At 42.2% G+C, this 25608-nt stretch overlaps 1 protein-coding gene across 3 annotated transcripts in view; it reads left to right on the top strand.

Annotated features, from left to right (window-relative positions):
* Positions 1–25608, top strand: part of LOC131482208 (zinc finger protein 345) — a 50990-nt gene that overhangs the window by 8802 nt on the left and 16580 nt on the right. For 2 of the 3 annotated variants that reach the window (XM_058674407.1, XM_058674408.1), the window contains exon 2: positions 7868–9872. In XM_058674407.1, the coding sequence (XP_058530390.1) occupies positions 7921–9360 (1440 nt within the window). In that variant the 5' untranslated portion in view covers positions 7868–7920 and the 3' untranslated portion in view covers positions 9361–9872. Of the gene's footprint in view, positions 1–7867; positions 9873–25608 lie in introns of those variants that run through there. The other variant, XM_058674409.1, reaches the window with a different exon arrangement.

The raw sequence follows: 25608 nt of genomic DNA, 5'->3' as shown, positions 1-25608 counted from the left end.
GGAAGCCGAACTTGTTACAGCAAGTGGAGCTGGATGTTTAAGAATCCTACCAGGCAGCCACACCAGGTCTAGGAAGGAGTACCCTGTGATATATTCAGAACATCTTTACTGATAAGTCTCAACATTGTTCTAGCCAGGGAAATAAATTCGAGTTGTTCATATCCACTTTTATAGTGAAAAGGGATATTAAGGATGAATTTGGGACGTATAATGATAAGCTAATAACTGGTACTGACTTTTCTAAGAGATTTAAAATTATTCTTTTAAAAATGTTAACTCGGGCCCAGCACCATGGCCTAGTGGTTAAAGTTCTCGCCGTGGACAGGCTGGGATTCCATGTGAGTGCCGGTTCTAATCCCAGCAGACCCGCTTCCCATCCAGCTGCCTGCTTGTGGCCTGGGAAGGCATTTAAGGACGGCCCAAAGCCTTGGAACGCTGTACCCATGTGGGAGACCCGGAGGAACTTCGAGCTTCCAGCTTCAGATCAGCTCAGCTCCGGCTGTTGTGGTCACTTGGGGAGTGAATAATCGGATTGAGGATCTTCCTCTCTGTCTCTCCTCCTCTTTCTATATATCTGACTTAACAATAAAAATAAATCTTTTTAAAAAATTAAAATAAAAAATGTTAGCTCCTGGGTCCTGTGCTGTGGTACAGCCGGTAAAGCTGCCTTTGTGGCACCAGCATCTCATAGTCACCTGTTCAAGCCAGGGCTGCTCCACTTCATCCAGTCCAGCTCCTACTGAAGTACCTGGGAGAGCAGTAGAGTTTGACCCAAGGACTTGGGCCTTTGCAGTCATGTGGAGAAACTGGAGAAAACTCTTGGCTCTTGATTGGTCCAGCCCAACTCTAGGGAGCCATCTGGGGAGTAAACCAGTGGATAGAAGATTCTCTAACTCTGCCTTTCAAATAAATCTTTTTAAAAAATGTCACTCAGTTAAGTAAGTTATAAAATAAGGATGTGCTGTTTTATGCGTGTGAGATTATTCTAGCTCTGTGTGTGTGTGTGTGTGTGTGTGTAATGGTCCATCTGTTTTTAACTGTTGTAAAATGCCAGGATTGTCATATAAATGTTTCTTAATTTATACGAATATATTTATGGCTTTTTCTTATGTGCCATAGTTCTATTTTTCTATTCCTGTGCCAGTGCTTTAGTCAATTAATTACTTGTTTTATAATAAGTCATATCTGATCAAGCAAATCTCTTCAGTTTATTTTTAAGGGGTGTCTTAATCATTTAGTGTTCCATATTGAGTTGTAGAATCATCTTGTTAAAGTTCATGAAAAGCATCCAGAGCTGAACCAATCTGAATCCAGGAGCCAGAGCTTTTCCAGGTCTCCCACGAGGGTGCAGGGTCCCAAGGCTTTGGCCTGTCCTCGACTGCCTTCCCAGGCCACAGGGAGCTGGATGGGAAGCAGGGACACCAGGATTAGAACCGGCACCCACATGAGATCCCGGTGCGTTCAAGGCAAGGACTTTTAGCTGCTAGGCTACCGCGCCAGGCCCTCTTTTTTTTAGTTTTATAAATTTTCTTTTTCATAATTTTTACATATTTGATTAGGGTGCAAATGGTCAAGGGCTAGAGAAAGTGGGTGAAACCACTGTTTTGACATTCTCTTTTTTCCTTCCTGTATGTGGGGGGAAAGGGGGGGACAAAGGGAGATACCACACCCAGCCTCCCAGCCACCCCAGGGTCCCTGATGTGTGGCATGCTCCGAGGGTACTGCTCAAGTGGTTTTGAGTTTTGTATTGCTGCAAATCTTGCCACTCCAATCACGATGAAATCTCTCCAGATTCCACTGGCTGACATAGTCTGCCTTAGAGTCTCTGTTTGCCGAGGTATTCACTGCCAGACAGGCCCACAGCCATAGCTTGCATGTGCGCTGGCGTGTGGTAGTCAGCCGTGTTCCATGCTAACAGGCCCAACCCAGGACTCAAATGTGAGCTGGTGCATCAGTCTGACCCATAAATATCTTCAGGCCTCTCCCCTCCAAACTACCAGGTCTTAGTCCCCTCATTTACCTGCAAGTACAGTGGCTCTGTTGTTGGGTGTCCGTCAGGATTCATTCCTCACCTACACATACAGTGGCCTTATCCATGGATATCTCTAGGCAGTAATTCTGTACCCCCAAGACCCCAGAGCTTGCCACTGGGCAGCTAGCAGGTGAAGCCTGGCTCCAGTTGGTGCTCTGGCCCCCCCATAAGCCCAGGACCCTCCCTGTGCCTAGCAGCAGTGGATGGGAAGTTAGGATCCCCTGCAGGAAGCCTGGGCCAACACGGGTACCCCGTGGCTGGAGGATCCAGACACCCGTGCCACTGCTCAGACTTACCTGGACTCCGCCCAGTTCTATTTAATTGATGTATATTTCTGTTGTTAAAACAGTATCACACTATTTTGATCACCTTAGATTTGTGTTAATAAGTTTAAGGTGGGAAAAGTGAGCTTACCTTGGTTTTCTTTTTCAATATTATTTTGGCTTTTGAGCACTCATTCCAGTCCCATATGAATTTGACAGCTGGCTTTGTAATTTCTCTGAAGGCCACTAAAGTTTTGATGCAAATTGGGGAACACTGCTGTTTTATTAATGTTGTTTTCCAGTCTGTGGACATTGTATGCTATCCTCTTTTAATCCCATTTGATGCATTCAACTCCCAGTCCAGCACAAAACTAGTGTCAGACCTCAGAAGTAGGAACCCGCTGGTCCTCGGTAAACGTGCTGCTACTTCAGACCAACTGGCTGTAAAACGAGGGGGTTCCATGTTCACTTCCTTTTAGGGGTAGTTATTTGCTACAGTGCCCACTGAACTTGGGAACACACCACCTTAAAATTACAATCCAATTATAATTGTACAACTCAGGAACAACCAAATATGAAGACACATAGAACAAGATCTAGAAGGATCCCAATCACGGAACTTCCACTGTTGCTGTGGAATTAGGGCATATCACTTTTCTGGCATATCACACCACTAAACACATCAACTAGCAAGTTCTGCCTGAGTTGCATTAATACAAATCTTAAGTTTCCACCTGAGTTTCGTTAATACAGAGCTGGTTGATTAATCATAGGCTACATAGTTGGATTTGATCTAGCTCTACTCCTTAGAAATTGGGCTAGCTGTAAGTGTGATGACCAACTAACTGTATAAAAGGAGTATGTTGTGAGTCAGTTCATTAATATCAACTCAAATATCTAATAATAAGACATTTTAGTCATTTGGGAAATTCCAAGGATTTTTAGACTGCACTAGTAGCCTCTGAAAAGCACCCTGGATAAAGACCTGACATGTCCTTTATTGCATAAACATCTTTCAGCTTATTTAATGGTTCCTCTTCTCTTGCTTAGTTTTGTTTGTGATTTGAGACTAATTTTTTTTATTGAAAGCTATTTATTGACTTGTTTTATAAATCTCTTCCATGATTTGCCTTTACATACTGGATTTTATTTATAACAGAAATATGAATGTTTACAGTGGTGTGTGACTTTGTTTCCCACGTGATTTTGGCAGGCATTGGCCTTGGCTCTTTGGCAAAGTATGTCATTTGACATTGTAAATATTTTCTTTCTTTTTTTTTATTGGAAAGGCAGATATACAGAGAGGAGGAGGGACAGAGAGAAAAGCTTCCGTCCAATGGTTCACTCCCAAAGTGAGCCGCAATGGCTGGAACTGAGCCAATCCAAATCCAGGAGCCAGGAGCTTCTTCCGGGTCTCCCACATGGGTACAGGGTCCCAAGGCTTTGGCCCATCCTTGACTGCTTTCTCAGGCCGCAGACAGGGAGCTGGATGGGAAGTAGAGCAGCGGGACACAAACTGGCACATGCAAGGTGAGGATTTAACCACTGAGCCATCATGCCAGGCCCCAAGCAGACCTATTAAATGTGGAAATGCAAGTTCTTCAGTCTAATAATATTTCTTGAATGCTACTTTTTTTTATATAAGATTTTAGAGCAGAGTATGGTTTTTATTTTTTTTTTTTAAGATTTATTTATTTTTATTACAAAGTCAGATATACAGAGAGGAAGATCTTCCATCTGATGATTCACTCCCCAAGTGAGCGCAATGGCCAATGCTATGCCAATCCGAACCCGGGAACCTGGAACCTCTTCTGGGTCTCCCACGCGGGTGCAGGGTCCCAAAGCTTTGGACCGTCCTCCACTGCTTTCCCAGGCCACAAGCAGGGAGCTAGATGGGAAGTGGAGCTGCTGGGATTAGAACTGGCCCCCATATGGGATCCCGGGGCATTCAAGGCGGGCACTTTAGCTGCTGGGCCGCGTTGCTGGGCCCTTGAGTGCTACTTTTTAAAACAGTCTCTATTTTCTGTTTACCTTGAAAAGTTAAATCACTGAAAACAATTCAGAGTATTCCAGTGAATTCGATAGGCCCATTGTCATAGTTGGGCCAAACAAAATATTATAAACTGAACAGCTTAGAAATTTCTTACAGTTTTCTAGGCTGGAAGTCCACAGTTGAGAAGACAGCAGCTTTGACATCTGACCGTCCCGTGTCCTCACATGGTGGAAGGGGCAAAGCAGCTTTCGGAGGCCTCTTTCACAGGGCACTAATCCAGTCCACGAGGGCTCTGAAGTCATCACACCGTCCTCACAACATAATCATCTTACCCAAATTCCACATTCCAGTACTATCACTTAGGAGATTATATTTGAACATAGGAATTTCACAGAGGCAAAAAGTTTAAGACTATAGCACCCATCACTTAAATTCATGAATTAACATTTTTCCACATTTGCTTTGTCTTCTAAAATATATAAACATGTACATTTTCCCCTGAATCATTTAAACTTAAATTGGAAATATCTTGACATTTTGCCATTATAGGTATCTCTAAGAATTAGGAACACAGCTCAAGCTTATAAAATGTATAATCTTTCAAAAACCCCAAGTATAATATTAACTCTATTTATCATTTTACACAATAGATTTCTAAACTTAGGCTTTCTTTATATCTGTAACTTTGACCCATCTTCCCTGGTTCCCCATTCTCTACCCTCAATCCCTGCTGTTCTGTGTTTCTATATATGTTACTTTCATATGTTAGATTGCACATATCAAGGAGATTATGCATTCTTTTTCTCTGTGCGTGTAACGTACTTTACTTACCTCTGTATGTTCATTCGTGAGGGGACAAGAGTAATAGTCCACATAAATGTATACAAACACTCAGACACTGACATATACATTTATATCTTATAAATATAAGAATATGTAAATGTGTGTATATATGTCTGTGTATGCATATATACATTATTCTTTCCTTCATGCAATTTGGCTCTGATGTATCAGCAAACATTAAATTGTATTCAAAACAATATTAAAAAATATTATAATTTCTTTATCCATTCATTCAAAGATGAATGCTTAGATTGTTTCCATATCTTACCTGCTATGAATGACACTTCTGTGAATATGGGAACGCATGTATCTTTACTAGGTGGTTAGCTAGTTGTGTTTTTAGATTGGTTACCAAGAAGCTGATGTACATTTCCTAATACCATTGGTAGACTTTTAGTGCCTCCATTTCTTAAACCATGCTATGTTTATAACCTAACTTACTGCCTTTTGGGCTTTTGTTAATTTGGTTTAGGTTTCATGTTTCGGTTTTTTAAATCAATCACTATTTATCTTACGCTTTCTAATTTCAAATATTTCTCTTTATAATGCTATTTGATTTTTTCTTTTTTAGAAGGTGTTTATCAGTTTATTTATTTGACAGGCAGAGTGACAGAGGGTTAGGGAGAAGGAGAGACAGAGGGATGCACTTTATTTTCACTTACTCCCTAAATGCCTGCAATACCTGGGGCTGAGCCAGGCCTATTTCAGACTTCAGAACTCCATCCAGGGCTCTCACGTGCATGACAGGAATTCAGATATTTGGGGTATCATCTGACCTCCAGGAGCATTAACAGGAAGCTGGCTCGGAAGCAAAGGAAGTAATTAATATGAGATGCAGGTACTTAGCCTGCTGTGCTATGCCCTGCTTGTTCCTTTATTTAAAAAAAAAAAATTCTTTAGTGTTAAATACTCTTAAAAAGAGTAAGAATAACTACATATGATGTGTATACTAATCTTTTTAGAGAAATTATGCCCTTTCTAGCATGCCCTTTCTAGTCTTACTTTTAGGAAGTTTCAAATGTTTTTTATTGTAATAAATAAATAGGCATGTAATAAAAGTGTTCCCATCCTTTTGTGTTCACTGAGACTCAGTATTAAAGTAATGCATTATTCTTGCTTTTTCACAGCTTGGCTCTACTGAAACAAAACATAAAGGAGGGAGGGGGGACAGGTTCTCCAAAGATGTGAAGTGTATAAAATTAAGACTGCAATCAACAATGTAAAGATTGCCAAAATATAATAATAATAATAATAATAATAATAAAGACTGCAAGTCCAGGAAATATCTGTAGTTGGTTATACCAATTAGCAGAGAACTAGTTGATGGCCCCAAATTTGAGAGGCCATGAATAAGTACAGTGAGTATGGGAAGAAGTGAGAAAACATTTCAGACAGTTGACATTGTAATAGGTATACAGTTTTGTCCATTTGGAGAACTGGACAGTCCAGTTAGGCATGTTTCCTCTTGTGGTGGGGATACAGCACTGAAGATGCATGCAATAAGGCACAAACCTGAGAATGCCTAACACCATGTTCAGGAGTGAGCATCTTATCCTAAGGATAATGGGAAGTCATTGGCACATTTCAAACCCAAACAGTGTTAGGCTAAATATTACTTTGGTTAGGATAGAAAGTTGGAAATGCAGGCAGCTAGGTAAAATGCTGTTTTCAAGTCAAACATAGTTTTGGCTCATGTTAGCCCTTCATAGGGAAGACTGAAAAAAAAAAACAATTTAAAAATGGTAACTTATCTTGAACTCACTATGTGTGTTGAATATTAATAATTTTGAGGGCTTGCCATTCACTCACAGGCTTAATTAATACCCTTAAATATGTTCTCTATTCAAAAAGCCTCAACTTTTATGACAAATAAATCTTCTAAAATAATCCTTTTCAAATACTGCATGGTTCCTTTTCTTGGGTTCATGGTTATATTGTATGTGATTTCAGAATCACTCTTTGATTACCAGAGCTGGAATTCAGTGTCTTCATTTGTTTTCATTCTTGCAATCTTTGATAATATCCAAGTAACCTCTTTATTCTCTTCCCTTCTCTAGGATTTAAAGGTACATTATTAATTATTCTACTATCCTTTTTTTCCTGTGAGATTCAGATTTTATAAGAAAATCTAGCTTTTATCAATTGATATAAACAAATTTTGTTTTTAATGCAGAAGAATATTCCTTCCCCATTATTCATTCTATACTCAACACATTAGTTTCTCATGTGAAACCTGCTACATACCTTTCTGCCTCATGGAGGTTATATGCAAATTCTGTGTTATTTGACCATCTTTCCTAGCTTTTTCCTCTAGAGTACATTTGTTTATTTTTCCAGTGAAATTGCCAAAAAAAAAAAAAACCTATGAAATTGCAATACTGGTAACACATTTATAAGTGTATATGAAACTGCATTCATCCTCTAAAAAAAAAATCAGGTGGGAACCAGGACATCTGTATATCTGTGAAGCTCTCTAAATCTATAGACATTTTATCTAAATCACTATTTAGGCATAATTGGCCTAATCTGTTTTCCTAAATATCTCCTTTTACAGTGTAACATTTTCTTGTTCTGTTTTCTTTATTTCTCAAATTGCCCAGTCATATTTGAGTCCTGTATCAGTCACTCACTTCTTATGAGAGTTAATTTCAGTCACATCTTTCATATCTACGATAAAAGTTTCATTTCTCTCAGAACACAAAAGAAGTGAATGTTTGCTTTTATATTTTCTTTCAGACTATGAATCAAGGTTGAGAACAAGAAATTATTTCTGAAAAGAAAGGATATTTATGGAATCATCCTGGTGGGAGATAATGGAAAGACTTACAAAACACAGCGTTGAGTGTTCAAGTTTCAGAGATGATTGGGAATGTAAAAGCCAGTTTGAGAGAGAAGAGATACCTCAGGAAGGACATTTCAGTCAAATGATACTTACTGAAGACATGTCCACATTCAGGACCCAGCATCAGACCATTCGTAGTGATGAGAAACTCCTTGAATGTAAAGAATGTGGGAAGGATTTTAGTTTTGTGTCAGTCCTTATTCGACATCAGCGAATTCATACTGGTGAGAAACCTTATGAGTGTAACGAATGTGGCAAGGCTTTTGGTAGTGGTGCAAACCTTGCTTACCATCAGCGAATTCACACTGGCGAGAAGCCTTATGCATGTAAGGAGTGTGGCAAAGCCTTTGGTAGTGGCTCCAACCTTACCCATCATCAAAGAATTCATACTGGTGAGAAACCCTATGAATGTAGGGAGTGTGGGAAAGCCTTTAGTTTTGGATCAGGCCTTATTCGACATCAGATCATTCACAGTGGTGAAAAGCCGTATGAATGTAAGGAGTGTGGGAAGTCATTCAATTTTGAATCAGCCCTCACCCGGCATCAAAGGATTCACACAGGTGAGAAACCTTATGAATGCAAAGATTGTGGGAAAGCTTTTGGCAGTGGTTCCAACCTTACTCAGCATCGGAGGATTCATACTGGTGAGAAACCTTATGTATGTAAATCATGTGGCATGGCATTTAGTAGTGGTTCAGCTCTCACTCGGCATCAGAGAATTCATACCGGAGAAAAACCATATGTATGTAATGAATGTGGGAAGACCTTTAGTTTTGGATCAGCCCTGACTCGTCATCAAAGAATTCACACTGGTGAGAAACCTTACATATGTAAGGAATGTGGGAAGGCTTTTAATAGTGGCTCAGACCTCACTCAGCATCAGAGAATTCACACTGGTGAGAAACCCTATGAGTGTAAGGAGTGTGAGAAAGCCTTTAGAAGTGGTTCAAAACTCATTCAGCACCAAAGAATGCACACTGGGGAAAAGCCCTATGAATGCAAGGAATGTGGCAAGACCTTTGGTAGTAGTTCAGATCTTATACAACATCAGAGAATTCATACTGTTGTGAAACCCTATGAATGTAAGGAATGTGGGAAGACTTTTGGTAGTGGCTCAAAACTTATCCAACATCAGCTAATTCATACTGGTGAAAAACCCTATAAATGTAAACAATGTGGAAAGTCTTTTAATAGTGGCTCAGCTCTTAACAGGCACCAGAGAATACACACTGGTAAGAAACCTTATGAATGTAAGGAATGTGGGAAGGCTTTTCATGGTATCTGGAGGCTTACTCAACACCGGACAGTTCACACTGGCGAGGAACTTTATGAATGCAAGGAACATGGAAAGACTTTTCGGAGATGTTCAGAAATTTCAGCAACATAAGAAAGCTCATTGTTCCGCGAATTTGAAACTTATGACCTGAAAGTAGGTGATTAAGAAAGGACTTTCAACACATGACAGAAGAATCATACCAGTGACAATCTCCTCAAATGTAGTTAAGGGGCAAATGCTTTACTTATTTTTCATGTGTTAGTCAGCCTAAGAGAGTTGTACAGGAAAAGAATCACTCCAACTAAAGTCTTTGATCTTTATCTACACTCCTTTGTTACTGTTTTCAAAATAGTCTTACTTATAAACACTAATCATTCTTAACATGTTAACTGTACTTTTATTTTAAACATTGAAAGCTAATTTTGTTAGTTTTTCTACTGTTGTTTTTTAAATTTTTGTATATGTATTTTACAGAATTACTGATCCATTTTTAAATAAACTTAACTATTGAAAATCTGTCATTTCCTATCCCCAATCCTCATCCGAACACCATTCGCTGTTCAAAATCTATCTACTTTCATATTTTCATTGGCTATTTAAGGTAAGTTATATTTTTGTTCATGATGCTTTTAATAGTTTTTAAAATTGCACCCATTTTGTTACTGTGTTGCCCTGTTTATGGTTGATAACTGTTAGTTTTAAGTATCTTTCATTATCTGATGGGTCTATACCTTTTGTTTTGAAAGATTGTTTTATTTTCCTTTTATAAATATATTCTTCATTTTACAAAACGACTTCCCATCCATAAAATGTAGATTAAAAACATAAAAATAGATATGCTTACATTAGTCTTGGCAATCATGGACAGTCACTGTCAAACTTGGAGCAAACCCTTTATGACATATCTCATTATGTTGGAAAGAAAGTGATTATGATATACTATAACCAGGCTTTAATATTCTTTTTCTGTACATACACTGTCGATATTTTATTGGCTTTAGAGTATATACCTGTCTTTTTCAAACCTTTATTTTGTCAAATGCTAGACATTTTGCCATTATAAATAGTCCTACAGATAGCTTTTGAATGTGTGTGCCTTGTTAATCCTTCAATTCAGAGATAATGTGGGGTTTGCTTACTTCAATTCAGAGATAATGTGGGGTTCGCTTACTTCAATTCAGAGATAATGTGGGGTTCCCTCACTTCCAGGTTTGTACACTGTGGATTCAGCTGTGCTTCTTTTTGACCAACATGCTGACCGCAGCTTCTCTGCTGTGTGAACCAGTTGACTCCTCCCAGACGATTTATATACATATATGGTACACAGATGGTAATATGAGCCTATTTAGGGTACTTGTATGGATTCTGTAACTGCCTATCAAATAATGTATTCCTCATTAATATTAGCCATCAGAATTATTATTTTCTTCAGGTTCTTATTTATGGAAAAACTTAACCATGATAAGTACCTGCTTATCAGCAAATGGAGAAAGACAGTCTTGTAAAGAATGTAGGAAATTTTGATCACCACTTATTCATTATTGAATAAGAATTGTCCATCCTAAAGAAAAATACAACGCTATAAATTATGAGAATTTAAATACACCATAATAGTTGTACCAAAGTAGAAGTGAAAAATAAAACCATGATAATCCTTCCATGATCAAATAAAATAAAAACTACTTTTAAGTTTTTTGTTTCAGACTAGTTTTCTGAAGTAATAGTTTCCGAAGAGCCCACATTCCGCTTCCCCTATTGTAAACATCTTATATTGCTATGATATTTTCCCATAATGTACAAATTACACCCAGCTTCCTTTATTAACACTACATTAATGTATATGTTACAGTTATTGAACCACAGCAGTTTCCCTTTTTATATTTATTTTATTTTTACTTTTTCTTTTGAAGATGTATTTTTTTTTCTTGAAAAGTCAGAGAGAAGGAGAGACAGATGATTCATCTACTGGTTCATTCCCCAAATAGCTGCAATGACTGAAGCTGAGCCCATTCGAAGCCAGAAGCTAGGAGCTTCTTCCAGGTCTCCCATGCGGGTGCAGAGTCCCAAGGCTTTGGGCCTTCCTCTACTACTTTCCAAAGCCACAAGCAGGGAGCTGGAAAGGGTAGTGGAGCAGCCAGGATATGAACCAGTGCCCATATGGGATCCTGGTGCATGCAAGGCGAGGGCTTTAACCACTAGACTACCACGCTGGGTCCTATTTTATTTGTAATAATTAATTTTGAGGGCCCGGCGGCGTGACCTAGCAGCTAAAGTCCTTGCCTTGAATGCCCCGGGATCCCATATGGGCGCCAGTTCTAATCCCGGCAGCTCCACTTCCCATCTAGCTCCCTGCTTGTGGCCTGGGAAAGCAGTGGAGGACGGCCCAAAGCTTTGGGACCCTGCACCTGCATGGGAGACCCGGAAGAAGTTCCAGGTTCCCGGCTTTGGTTTGGCGCAGTACCTGCCCATTGCGGCTCACTTGGGGAGTGAAACATCGGATGGAAGATCTTCCTCTCTCTCCTCTTCTGTATATCTTACTTTGTAATAAAAATAAATAAATCTTAAAAAAATTTTTTAAATGATGTTTAAAGTTGAGAGGTACACATGCCCATGTGGACCACCAATTAGGATGAGGAGGGTCGAGGAACGGGAGAATGGATGAGATAGCTGCCTCAAATCCTTTTCTTGAGGAGAGGACTGCTCCCAGCAACCCAATGACATCAGTACCCCGGAATGGGGGACAGCCACCCAGTGTCATCCTAGGGTTCCTGATGTGGACTATGTTCTGAGGTATGCTTAAGTGGTTTTGATAGTTCTGAGATGCTGTTGATTTAGTTGCTCCAAGGCTGAAGAAATCTTTCCAAGGTCCATTGGCTGACATAATTCACCTTGAGTCTCAATTCACTTAGATACTTACCGGGAGAGTTGTCCAATTTGTTCTGCCCTCTGTGGTACTAAACGTACTCTGCAGACTTCAGACCCCAACCTGATTCCTGTGTGTGCCAGTCAGTATGTGGTCTGGCTCAGTCCATCACACATCAGCTGCAGGGACTGCAGCCTAGTTGGAGTAACTCCCAATAGCCCCCACTAGGCCTACCCCCAGTCCTGGTTCCTATGCATGCCAGTAAGTGCAGCAGACTGGTGCACTCTGTCCTACATCCTATTCAGATCTTGGTCACATCAATGAGCGTTGGAGCCTAGCTCAGCCAAACTGACCCCACTATCCAGCCCACACTGATGCCAGTGGGTCCACTGCCTGTCTAGCCAGGCCCGCCCCCAGCCCTGGTTATCATGCTCACTAGTGAGAGTTGCAGGCAATCAGAAAAGTGCCCCCTAAATTTTTTTTTAAAGATTGATTTATTTTACCACAGCCAGATATACACAGAGGAGGAGAGACAGAGAAGAAGATCCTCCGTCCGATGATTCACTCCCCAAGTGAGCCGCAACGGGCCGATGCTGCGCCGATCCAAAGCCGGGAACCTGGAACCTCCTCCAGGTCTCCCATGCGGGTGCAGTGTCCCAATACACTGGGCCGTCCTCAACCGCTTTCCCAGGCCACAAGCAGGGAGCTGGATGGGAAGTGGAGCTGCCGGGATTAGAACCGGCGCCCATATGGGATCCCGGGGCGTTCAAAGCGAGGACTTTAGCTGCTAGGCCACACCGCCGGGCCCTGCCCCCTAAATTTTTAAAAGGTTTATTTTATTTTTATTGGAAAGGCAGATTTACAGAAAGATCTTCCATCTGCTGGTTCACTCCCCAAGTGACCACAATGGCCAAAGCTGACCTGATTAGGAGCCAGGACCTTCTGGGTCTCCCACATAGGTGTATGATCCCAAGGCCCCAGGCTATTCTCCCAGGCCACAAGCAGGGAGCTGGATGGGAAGTGGAGCTGCTGGGATTAGAACCGGCGCTCATCAGTGCATGCAAGGTAAGGATTATGGCACTGAGCCACTGCACAAGGCCCCAACTGAATGACTTTTTAGAAATTTAGAAAAATGACTCAGTTCTCAAAAATTATAAAATATAGCACTTCATATTTTCACTTTTTGTTCTCGTTTCCTGTGAAAAATTGTTTTGAATACCAGAAAATGCTCTAAAGGGATCTGACTGGGGAAGAGGTGCAGTCTTTCTCAATATGGCAGTTTTTGTCTTATTTTCCTTACATATTAACATTTTATGTCCCTTTTGACTCAATTCTGAAGATCTGATTCCTTCTAAAACTAAATATGTATTTTACCTATGATCCAGCGGTTGCTATCTTGGGTACATATGCAAGTAAGATATATACATGTATAGTAAAAGACAGAAGCAAGAATTTTCATGTTGCACTATTCTGAATAGACTGAGGCTGTAAACAATGTTCGTCAACAACAATAATACATAAGCTGCAAGTATGACATTGATTAATCTCAAGAAAGAAAATTTTGCCAAAAGAGGTAACACCAAGGTTATATACTATATGTTTTATATTTATATAGAGTTCAAAACCAGGCCAAAATAAGCGACTTGGTGGTTATCTTTATATGACAGGGCAGTGTGGGGTCTTATGACTACATTAACAATTTATGAATATATTACAAAGGTTTTCTCTAATAGTCTACTTGTTTTTTTTAAACATTTCAACATTTATTTTAGAAAATCATAAAAATTATGAAAGTAATGTTAAAGTTGTTAGCATCAAAACCAGTCTGTGCCAACCTTACCTTATGTTTTGGCTCCGGATCAGCACAGCACCGGCCGTTGCGCTCACTTGGGGAGTGAATCATCACATGGAAGATATTTCTCTCTGTCTCTCCTCTCTGTATATATCTGACTTAGCAATAAATATGACTAAATCTTCTTTTTTAAGTATATAAAGTCAGGAAGTTATGCAGAAAGTGTTTTTCTACCTAACTGCCTGATAGCAGATGTCAAGAGACCACCATAATCACATGACCAAATTAAAAAAAACCTTCCAAAAAGTACTTCTGCAACAACTGCCCAGGAACTGCCTGGGCCACCTTTAACTAATGTCACCATGGTCACTCACCATGGTTATTGATTAACGTGGCTAGAATATTTAAAAATATTTTGTGTAATTCTCATTTTTGCCTTCAGAATCCTTCCTTTGCCTCATCTCTTCAGTACTCGGTACAGCAAGCGCTTCTCAAGTCATTGTTGGGTTTGGCGAGTCTGTTGGGAGCTGTTTGGATTAGACTGACAGAAGCAAACACGCTCTTAGCAGCACTCAAGGAGAGGAGTAACTGGTCTCTTCCCCAGGCCTCGTCCTCCTCTCCTTCAGCCTCCTAAACTCCGCTTTCTCACCCCCTCCGGCCCCCACTTTGGGCTGTGGGAGCTGGACGACCCTCCCCGCACATCCGGGCTCCAGGGCCACCCCAGAGATCCCCATGACGGAACCAGCCCTCCCTTAACCCCCTGCACAACCCATTGCCACCCGCTTGGGACCTTTTCCACCAGGAGTGCCCCACACAGCGGGAACTCCCAAGAGCTTCCTGTGGCCAAGGAGATTCGCCAGGCTCTGAGGGAAGCCTCAGGCCCTGGATGACGTTTCACAGAGGCCTGCGGTTGTGACGTCATTGCCTTTTGTGCAGTCACTGGCTAGTGGGCGTTTCTAGAAGGCTGAGGCTTGGCAGATTGAGCCCCACTCATTGTCATCACCGCTGGGAGTTTTCTGGAAGCCACACTGTGTGATGTAGAAAGATAGGTGAGTACCACTCAGAAGCTTCCAAGTGACACACTTGCTCACAGAGTAGAGTAAGACGGTTTGAAGCAGAAACCGTGTTAAGCGTTGGACTTGAGAAGAGGGGGCACTGTGGTAAATGTCCAGTCGGCCCCTCAGGTGGGCAGCCGGCCTCCACTGCTCCAGCCGCTCACCTGCGCTCAGTGTGAATGCAGCACGTTTGTTCTGACAAGTCAGTTGGAGCCGAAGAAAGGTCTGCTGTCTCAAAACTTTGTCCCTTTCTAGTTAATGACCTGCTTTTAAACTGGAGTCCAGAGAAAAGGAAGACTGATCCATCTGAGAGTTTGTGGTTTCTGACATGTTTTATGGTTTTCTGAGATATGGAAACAAGTGCTTTCTTCCTCTTGAAACTCCGTGTCAAGAATTTTAAGTGATCTAACGCTTAGGCCTTGAGAGAATCCCCGCTGTGTGTACAAAGTTAGAAGGTGATTTCCCCAGTCCAGAGGCAATCAGTGTTACTAGTTTCTGTTGGTTGGCTGTTGTGTACTCCCAAGGGAAGGCTGTGTTTTTGTTACAGGCTCAGTATACCTTATTTTGTAATGCTTGGAACTGGAATTATGGATTTCACAGTTCTTTCAGATTTGGGGATACATGATGAGAGACCTTGTGGAATGGGAAGCAGTCCAAACACAGAATTCATGTATGTTTCACATAGACCTTATACACATATTCTTAAGGTAATTTATTAAAAATTTTAAATAACTTTGTGCATGAAACTAAACAGTATGAAGTTTTCTATTTGAAGCATTTTTTGATGCTCAGAAACATTTCAGGCTTTGCAACATTTTAGGATTTTAGATTTTCAGAGTAAGAGAACTTCAAACCATGTGGTGTTGTGGAGTACTTCAGATTTTGGGATTGTAACCTAATTTTTTGTGTGTTAAAATGGATTTACTGTGTGTGGCACAATAGCCTACTGGCTAAATCCTTGCCTTGTATCCACCAGGATCCCATGCAGGTGCTGATTTGTGTCTCGGCAGCCCCACTTCCCATCCAGCTCCCTGCCGGTGGCTTGGGAAAGCAGTAGAGGACGGTTCAAAGCCTTGGGACCCTGCACCTGTGTGAGAGACCCAGAAGAAGCTCCAGGTTCCTGGCTCCTGGGTTTGAATCAACTCAGATCTGGCCGTTTATGGAGTGAGCCAGCAGAAAAGTCTTTCTGTATCTCTTCTCTGTATCTGCCTTTCCAAAATAAATTTTTAAAAAACTGATTTATTAAGCCTTGCTCAAAATTTTTATTAACTTTTTAAAAGTTATACTTATCTATTTTTTTTAGGATTTATTTATTTTTATTGCAAAGTCAGATATACAGGGAGGAGGAGGAGGGACAGAGGAAGATTCTGTCCATTGATTCACTCCCCAAGTGGCCTCCAGGTCTCCCACGCGGGTGCAGGGTCCCCAGGCTTGGGGCCGTCCTCGACTGCTTTCCCAGGCCACAAGCAGGGAGCTGGATGGGCAGTGGAGCCGCCGGGATTGGAACCGGCGCCCATATGGGATCCCGGCACATTCGAGGCAAGAACTTGAACCGCTACACTATCGTGCCAGGCCCAGATTGTTGAAATTTATTAGACTTCTCCTACCTGAATCCTTGCTAATCTACTTAATTCTACTTTTGAACCATTCCTATTAGACCACTACTTCCAAACAGTCTCGAAGTCTTTATTTTCATTACTAAGATCATTAAAACAAAGAATATAGTAAATCTGATCTCACAAAATCCATTAATAACAAAGGACAAGCTTTACCTGACTCCTGGGTTCCATCCCTGGCTCCCAATTGAAGCTTCCTGTTGGAGCTCAATGTCCTGAGAGGCAGCTGAGATGCCCCACCCATGTGGGTGACAGATTGTGTTCCAGCCCCTAGCCTAGGTCTTGCCTACTTTCACCTGGGGATATCTGGGAAGTAAACTTTTGGATTGGAGTTTGTCTTGCAAATAAAATAAAAATGCAAAATCAGAACACATGTTTGACCTACAATTCAATAAATCTGTTATATTCTAAAATCCATTATTCTTAGGTGTGTTTTTTTTCTCATGTGTAAGTTTATTATTTACAGGGGTGACTCAACCTTACCATTGTAATATGCTTCTTTTTTAAAAGAGAGGGGAAAAAAGACATTTTTATTGGAAAGGCAGATTTGCAGGCACAAGGAGAGCTCTTCTATCTGCTGGTTTACTTCTCAACTGACTGCATTGGCCAGTGCTGAACCATCTGAGGCCAGGAGCCAGGAGCCTCCTCCAGGTTTCCTACACGGGTGCAGGGTGCCAAGGCTTTGGGCTGCCCTTGACTGCTTTCCTGGACCACAATCGGAGCTGGATGGGATGTGGAGCAGCCGAGATATGAACTGGCACCCATATGGGATCATGCAAGGTGAGGACTTTAGCCATTTGGCTATGATGTTGGCTCCTGTAATGTTATTCTGATAGAAAATAAAGGATGTTCACTTTTGTGATACTGAGGCAGAGAAAAAAAAAAGGTACCCTAGAATGGTCTTTGAAATCATCTTTGTAAAAAGGAAACATCCCCCCCCACACACACACAGAGCTTGGTTTTTGCATTGGTCCCCCTAAGATAGACATTAAAAAAAAAAAAAAGAGTCCCCGGCACTTGTCAGGTATACTGATTACCTTTTCCGAATCATCAACTGAACAAAGAAGAAATCACTTGAGCACCGTTTTTCCACTGATAGCCACGGTTACATGCAAGCTCATTTGGTGACTTATGACTGTTGTTAAAGGACTATGCTGTTGCAGAGTGCCAGAGAGATCACACTGGACCCAGTGTAGGATGTTAGGAGGAGTCCACTGCACTGAGCAGGGAAAGTCAGGGACTTTTAAGCTCTCATCCTCCAATCAGATTGAGAGCCTTGCAGTAGAACGTTTTGGGCAGGCAGGGAGTTACCAGAGCCCAACATTTTCCTATAGTTACCCTAATCTAGCATACTAGGAGGCAGGAGGGGCCAGGTGTGCAGAGCCTCCAGCGTCATTTCTGTGCTGTCAATCGTTCTGGATGGTGCAGAAGGCAGCCGAGGCGGGGTGCGCTTTTTGTACCTTCAATGAACTTGAATGGCGTGAGAGGAGGTAGGAAGGGCAGGGTGCGGAGGGAAACTCCGTTTCTGTGCGTTGTCCGCTGTCAATCTGACACGCGGGTGTGAGCCATCAATGCCTGCATCCTATTATAATACTATTGTAAAATCATAGGGGAAATCGATCGGGGCAAGGGGCAACGGGGAGGGTCGAAGGGGAAATTCCTGAGCCTATGAAACGGTATCATGACATATAAAATTAAAAATATAAATAAAAAGAAACGCCAGTTTATACAACACAAAAGCATCACCAGCTATTCCACTATGGACACAAAACCAGAAATCCACAGATCCTTTGTAAATAAACCACAAAGCGGAGGTCTTTCACTTTCGGATAATTGCACATTACAAAATCCCAAGACCACTCAGCTTCAAGTGCAGCACCTGGAAGATCACAGGCAGGCAGAAGCAGATCCATACACCAGAGGAAACCCACACCCCGCCATCCGGCGGCGTCTCCTCCCGCACCCCCAGGGCTCAGCCAGGCGGAGACGGGTGCCCAAGCTTCTCTGGCCTCGGCTCCTCGCCGGCCTGGCCCACTGGGAACCATGCACCCATCCCTTGTGGGCACCTCACAAGGAGCGCCTGGCGCCTGAGCACAGAGCGCCGGCGGGCACTGCCCGAAATTCCCGCGGCGCGGTGGTTGAGAGACGAGCCAGGAACAGCCCCCTAGCACAGCCAAGCGACTTCTCAGAGTACAGGCCCGCCCACACGCCGCGGACTACATTTCCCACAAGCACCTGGTACGGAGCGCGGCTTCGTTTCCGTTTCTGCGTGTGGACGCCCTGGCGTCGTGAGAGGGGTTTGCGTCTGTGGAGGAGATTGGCACTGGTGGAGCGGGCGAACTCGAACCGGGCTTGGATTTGGGGCGTCGTGTCCTGGGTCCTGAACTGCACTTCTGGGGAGGTGAGACTGTCCGGCGTTGGCGAGTCGGGGGCCGTCGCGGGCGTCACGCGGCGGGTGCGTGTGGTACCGCCTGCCTGGGATGGGTGCCCCTGTGGAGAACCGGGCATGTGCCACGGCCGTTTGTGAGAACGTGGGCTCTGCGAGTCTGAGGGCGTCGGAGGCTGCGGGCGCTGCCAGCGTGGTTGTGTGTGCCGGGGTGGAGGTGCAGTGTGCTGCTATGACAGGGTTTGGTTGTGCTCGTGTCACTTCGAGGTTAGGTGTGTGCGTGTGACCGGGGTTTGCCTGTGAATGGGATGTGTGTGACAGTGTTCCCTTGTATTTCTTTCTCGGGGTGATGGACGGTGTGTGTGCTCTGCGTGTCATGTGGGGTTTTATGTGCTGTTTTCGTGTTTGTATGAGACGACTGTACTTTTTTACTAAGGGCGTTTTTACTAGCACGTGTCCCTGACAAAGTACTTGGATGTGTTTGCGTGTGTGATGAGTTTTAGGATTAGATGGTCTGATAAACACAATATTGCTGATTCGTGTGGTTTTGCCCGTGTGACTGTGCAAATGTGATTGTGTGTAATGTCGTGTGGTTATCTGAGTTTCATACTCTGATCCTCTGGTAAGTGTAGTGGGGTACCAGGGTAAAATTTTATTTCAGTATTTCTGCCGATACCCATGTGGCATTATGCTCCTCTGATCGGACTTCTCTTTGACCATAGTGGCTGCCCATTCACAAACGGGCTGTGTTTCCTCGTTGATGTATCCTCCTGCAGTTCTTTGAAATTGTGCTTGTAAGTTTGCTGCTGCTTCCTGGTGACCTCTCACCCTATCGCCCCAAGAGAATTGGATATGGAAAAGTGGCAAAAGAAGACATGAAATTTGAACCTCCGGGTGAAGAATAGGAGTGAATTCCAAGCCATAAGCTTGGTCCCTGAGATGTTTTAGATAGTACTTTCAAGATAAGACCACTTGAGAATATAATGGGGTTTCCCTGGAGGAAGTACCTCCCCAGGGAGTCCTGTAGGGGCCAGCCACACTCTAGAACTTGTAGGGAGAGCTTTGAATCCAGAAATAGATTCAATCCAAGGTAGCTGGAGTCTGGCTTTTGTGCCGCAAACGGTGACCTGTATCAGTCTGTGTCTAACTCCCTTTCTGTTAATTGGGGTAGATACTGGAGTAGAAGAGTGTGTGTTCTGATTTAATGTGGCCCCAGATTCTTCTAGTATCTCATCCCTGTTTTCTTTTCTGAGAACAGATGCCAGAGAATGACCCGTGTGCATACAAAAACATTATTCCCCATAAGTAATTGTTTATTCATTGTTTCCTAACGGGGCTTTGTGTTTTCTTCGAGTATAGGAATCTTTGTTTTCTCTTTTAAAATGTGTTACCCAAGCCTTCTCAAATGATGGAGACAAAAGAATTTGTGTATTTGGGGGGGGGTTGATTTTGTTTTTGTAGATTGAAAGCATGGAAAATGTAGTTAGTTGTGACTGATACTTCCCAATATTGTTTGAATTTAGGAAAACTAAAGGATTTAAAAATGAGAGCTTTCAACTACTTTGTCGTAGTTTTGGCTTTTGATTGAGATTTTCAAATGTACACAAAAGGATAATGAGCTGTCCTGCTTCCACTGTCGTCACTTGCCGGTCTCACTGCATTTGTTCTGCCTTCTTTAAAAATCCTTTCTGGGGCCTGGCGGCGTGGCCTAGCAGCTAAAGTCCTCACCTTGAACGCCCCGGGATCCCATATGGGCGCCGGTTCTAATCCTGGCAGCTCCACTTCCCATCCAGCTCCCTGCTTGTGGCCTGGGAAAGCAGTCGAGGAAGGCTCAATGCATTGGGACACTGCACCCGCATGGGAGACCTGGAGGAGGTTCCAGGTTCCCGGCTTTGGATCGGCACGCACCACCCGTTGTGGCTCACTTGGGGAGTGAAACATCGGATGGAAGATCTCCTCTCTGTCTCTCCTCCTCTCTGTATATCCGGCTTTCCAATAATAATAAATCTTTAAAAAAAAAATCCTTACTGTATGTCATTCAATTTTTTTCCATTGGTTCATCAATTATTTTGTTGTATATTATTTCATTTTCAAATATTTTGGGTATCTGTCAGGGATCTTTTATTATTTATTTCTAATTTAATTCCACTGTGCTAAAAAAAAACTACTTTGTCTTTCTTGAATTCTTTTGCGATCTAGAATTTGTAGCATCTTAGTGTTCTGTGGGCAGGTGAAGGTCCCGGATTCTGCTGTTGTAGGGTGGGGCACTCTGTAAGCACCTGCTAGGTCCCATAGATTGGTAGTGTTGTTAACATCTTTACTGATTTTTGGGTTTATCTGATTTTCCTTGTAGTTTCTCTGTTTCTGCTTCATGTATTTTGCAGTTCTGTAATTAGATATATTTGTGTTTTAGATTTTATGTCATAATAGTGAATTTATCCCTTATGGCCTTTATTCTTGTTGCTCTTTGTTCTGAACATTGGCTTTATCTGATATTTAATGTGACCATTCTCATTTTTTTGTAACTAGCATTAGCAAAGTATATATTTTCTATTCTGTTAACCTGTTTGTATTTTCATGTTTCAAGCACACTTTTTCTAGAGACAATGTTTACTTAAATTTTTTGTTTTTATTCAAATTTTTTTAAAGATTTATTTATTTTATTACAAAGTCAGATACACATAGAGGAGGAGAGACAGGGAGGAAGATCTTCCGTCCGATGACTCACTCCCCAAGTGACCGCAACAGCTGGTTCTGAGCCGATCCGAACGCAGGAGCCAGGAACTTCTTCTGGGTCTCCCATGTGGGTGCAGAGGCCCAGAGCTTTGGGCCATCCTCAACTGCTTTCCCAGGCCACAAGCAGGGAGCTGGATGGGAAGTAGAGCTGCCGGGATTAGAACTGGCGCCCATATGCGATCCTGGGGCGTTCAAGGATGGAAGATCTTCCTCTCTGTCTCTCCTCCTCTCTGTAAATCTGACTTTGTAATAAATAAATCTTAAAAAAAAAAAAAAGCTAGATTAGAAGTGGAGTAGTTGGGATTTGAACTGGCAGTTCAATATAGGATGCTGGTGTCCAGTGTGATGGCTTAACCTGTTAGGCCCACTTCTCCATTTTAATTAAAAGAGCATTCAGTATATGTATGCAGTTCTATGCCTTCTTTTTTCTGTTACACATTTACTATATCCTGGAGGTCTCCCCATAGCAGTCTGCAGAGATCTTCCTCATTTTTAAAAATAGCTATATATTTTATTGTATGTGTGTAATAAAATATTCAACCACTTTCCTATAGGTGGGCATTTAATTTTTGCAGTGTTTTCCATTATATAATGTAGCAATAAATAAGTGTAGATTTGTATGTGGAGGTTTATCTTTAGAATAAATTTCTTAAATTGGCCTGCTTTTGATTTAATACTTTGGGCATTAAGTTCTATCTGAACTGCAACTCTAAGTGCTGATGAAATTGGTACATTTCTTCATCCTCACATATTTTTTCCTCCATCAACATTTTTGCTTAAGGATTTATTTACTTACTTGAAAGACAGAGTTACACAGAGAGGAAGGAACGGCAAGAGAGGTCTTCCATTCACTGGTGCACTCCCTAAATAGAAATGAACCCAGTCCAAAGCCAGGAAGCAGGAGCTTTTCCTGGGCCTCCCACATAGCTGTGGGGTCCCAAGCACTTGGGCCATCATTCACTGCTTTCGCAGTGCATGAGCAGGGAGCTGGATCGGAAGCGGGGCAGCTGGGACTCAGACCAGCACCCATCTACAGACAGAGCCTTAACTTACTATTTATTGAGAATCTCTCTCTCCTTTTTTTTTCTTGAGAATCTCTTTTATTAAAAAGATTTTTATGCCTACATTTAAAATTTTAGGAAGTAATTTTATTTATTTATTTATTTTGGTTTGATATCAAAGTGTGTGTTTGTTGGCACAACTTAGAAAATTAAAAGGACAAAAAGAAGAAACTATGAATAACTGAAAACCTGTCCTTGGAATGAATCATCTTCTATGATTTTCTATGCGGAAACCATCAATAATTTTTTTTTTTTTTTTTTTTAAAGATTTATTCATTTTATTACAGCCAGATATATACAGAGGAGAGACAGAGAGGAAGATCTTCCGTCCGATGATTCACTCCCCAAGTGAGCCGCAACGGGCCGATGCGCGCCGATCCGAAGCCGGGAACCTGGAACCTCTTCCGGGTCTCCCACGCGGGTGCAGTGTCCCAAAGCATTGGGCCGTCCTCAACTGCTTTCCCAGGCCACAAGCAGGGAGCTGGATGGGAAGTGGAGCTGCCGGGATTAGAACCGGCGCCCATATGGGATCCCGGGGCTTTCAAGGCGAGGACTTTAGCCGCTAGGCCACGCCGCCGGGCCCCATCAATAATTTTTTTAAAAGATTTATTTATTTTTATTGCAAAGTCAGATATACAAAGAGGAGGAGAGACAGAGAGGAAGATTCCGTTTGATGATTCACTCCCCAAGTGGCCACAATGGCAGGTGCTGCTCCGATCCGAAGCCAGGAGCCGGGAACTTCCTCCAGGTCTCCCTCACAGGTGCAGGGTCCCAAGGCTTTGGGCCGTCCTCGACTGCTTTCCCAGACCACAAGCAGGGAGCTGGATGGTAAGCGGGGCTGCCGAGATTAGAACCAGTGCCCATATGGGATCCCGGTGCGTTCAAGGTGAGGACTTTGGCCATTAGACCACCGCACCAGGCCAGAAAGACACTATTTATGATCATGTTTGTGAATATATTCGTGTAAAACTGATTTTTATCTGTAAACCATTTTCCATCACATGTTCCTTCCATGATCATTTTACTTATGACGAAATACAGTAAGGAAAAGTTTGTTAGTAAATGCTATAGATTTTATGTTTTGTTGACTTTGCAGTATAACTGGTTTCACTCATCTTTCCTGATGATTTAGCTGGGTGTATTTTTCTATCCTGACATTTTTTTTCTCGGCACCCTGAGGATATTCCACAGTCTTGTGGCTTCTGTGTTGCTCTTGGGGAGTCTGCCATCTGGTTATTGTTGGTCCTTCTGTAAGTAATCTGTATTTTCTCTCTAGACGCTTTTTAAGATTTTTCTCTTTATGACTTTAATATAATTTTGGACATTGTTTTATTTCTAGATGCTTGATATTCACCCCTCTTTCCAGATATTTTAAACCTTGTTCCTTTCTTATGGTTTTTATTGGATATTGTGTATATTTTAAGCATTTATATTCAACAATTTGAGTTTCTAGGGAACTATGAGTAGGAATATTTTGTTATATTAATATTATATATGTATATGTATAACTTATATATTTTTCTATTTATCTTTTATACAAACTATATTCAGTAGGCCATTTAGCAGAATTTGAAAACAAATTGTTTTTAAAAATTTTATTCATTTGAATGAGTGGCAGAGTGACAGAAATATCTTCCACCTGCTGTTTTACCAGCAGATGGTGACAGGCAGGCCCAGGCTGAAGCCCAAAAGCAGCCTTTGGGTCATCTGCGTCCCCCGCATGGCCGACAGGAATTGAGTACTTGACAGCACTCGCTGCTTCCCAGGCACATTAGCCAGAAGCTGGGAAAAGCACACTGGCTGGGACCTGAACTGGCACTTTGAGATGGTTTGCACGTACTCTGAGTGCCATTTAACCTGCTATGCACATATTTTTTTCCTTCAGAATTAATTGGCAGTGCTACTGTTTGTTAAATGCATTTCTGTATGTGTCTGGCAGACATTGATTAGATTAAGGAAGGGCTGGTTTGGGGGGTTGATGTATTTGAGAGATGGAATAGGCTTCTACCCTGAGGATGTGCCAGTTATCACAATGACTGCACTCAGCCCATGCATGAGCCAGGAGCTCAGATGAGTCTGCCACGTGGGTGGCAGGAATCCAGTTGCCTGAGTCCTCACCGCTGCCTCTCAGGGTCTTTATTAGCAGGAAGCTAGAATCAGAAACCAGAACCAGGAACTGAACTCTGGGAATCTGATACGGGATGCAAGTGTTCAAACCTGCAGCTTGACCATAAGCCATATATCCATATGAAATCTTAGTTTTCAGCAATTGGTCTTAAAAGAATTAAAAATATTTTTTCTTGGGTAACGTTGTAGCATAGCATGTGATGCAGGTATCCCATCTGGGTACCAGTTTGTGCCCATCTGTTCTGTGTCTGGTCCATCTCCTTGGGGATGGCCTGGGAAAAGCAGCAGAGGATGGCCCAAGTGGGTGAGATCCTGCCCGCCGTAATGGGAGACGGGTGAAGTCCATGGCTCCTGGCTTTGATCTGGTCCTGCTCTGGCTGTCGCTGCCATCAGGCAGATGCAGGGTCTCTGTCTCCCTCTCTGGACTTTGGCTTTTGAAATGAATGGGAAAAAAACAGCTTTTTTTTTTTTTTACACTTCTTGAAATAATCCTGTGTATTTTATTCTTCATATTATTCACATAGGAAAAACATTTCCTTAGGTTGAACTATTCTTGCATTTGCAGAGTAAACTTCATTTGATCGTGATAATCCTTAAATACACAGATAAATTTTTTTATTGCTAAAATTTTATTTAAAATTTAAGGGACCAACATTGTGGTCAAGAGGTTAAGCTTTACTTCTGATCCAGCTGCCGGATGACGTGCCTGGGAATACAACAGGA

The sequence above is a fragment of the Ochotona princeps genome, chromosome 16 (assembly GCF_030435755.1).
Source record: "Ochotona princeps isolate mOchPri1 chromosome 16, mOchPri1.hap1, whole genome shotgun sequence".
Classification (NCBI taxonomy): domain Eukaryota; kingdom Metazoa; phylum Chordata; class Mammalia; order Lagomorpha; family Ochotonidae; genus Ochotona; species Ochotona princeps.
The sequence above is the reverse complement of the archived record's forward strand: the minus strand, read 5'-3'. Positions and strand labels throughout refer to the sequence as shown.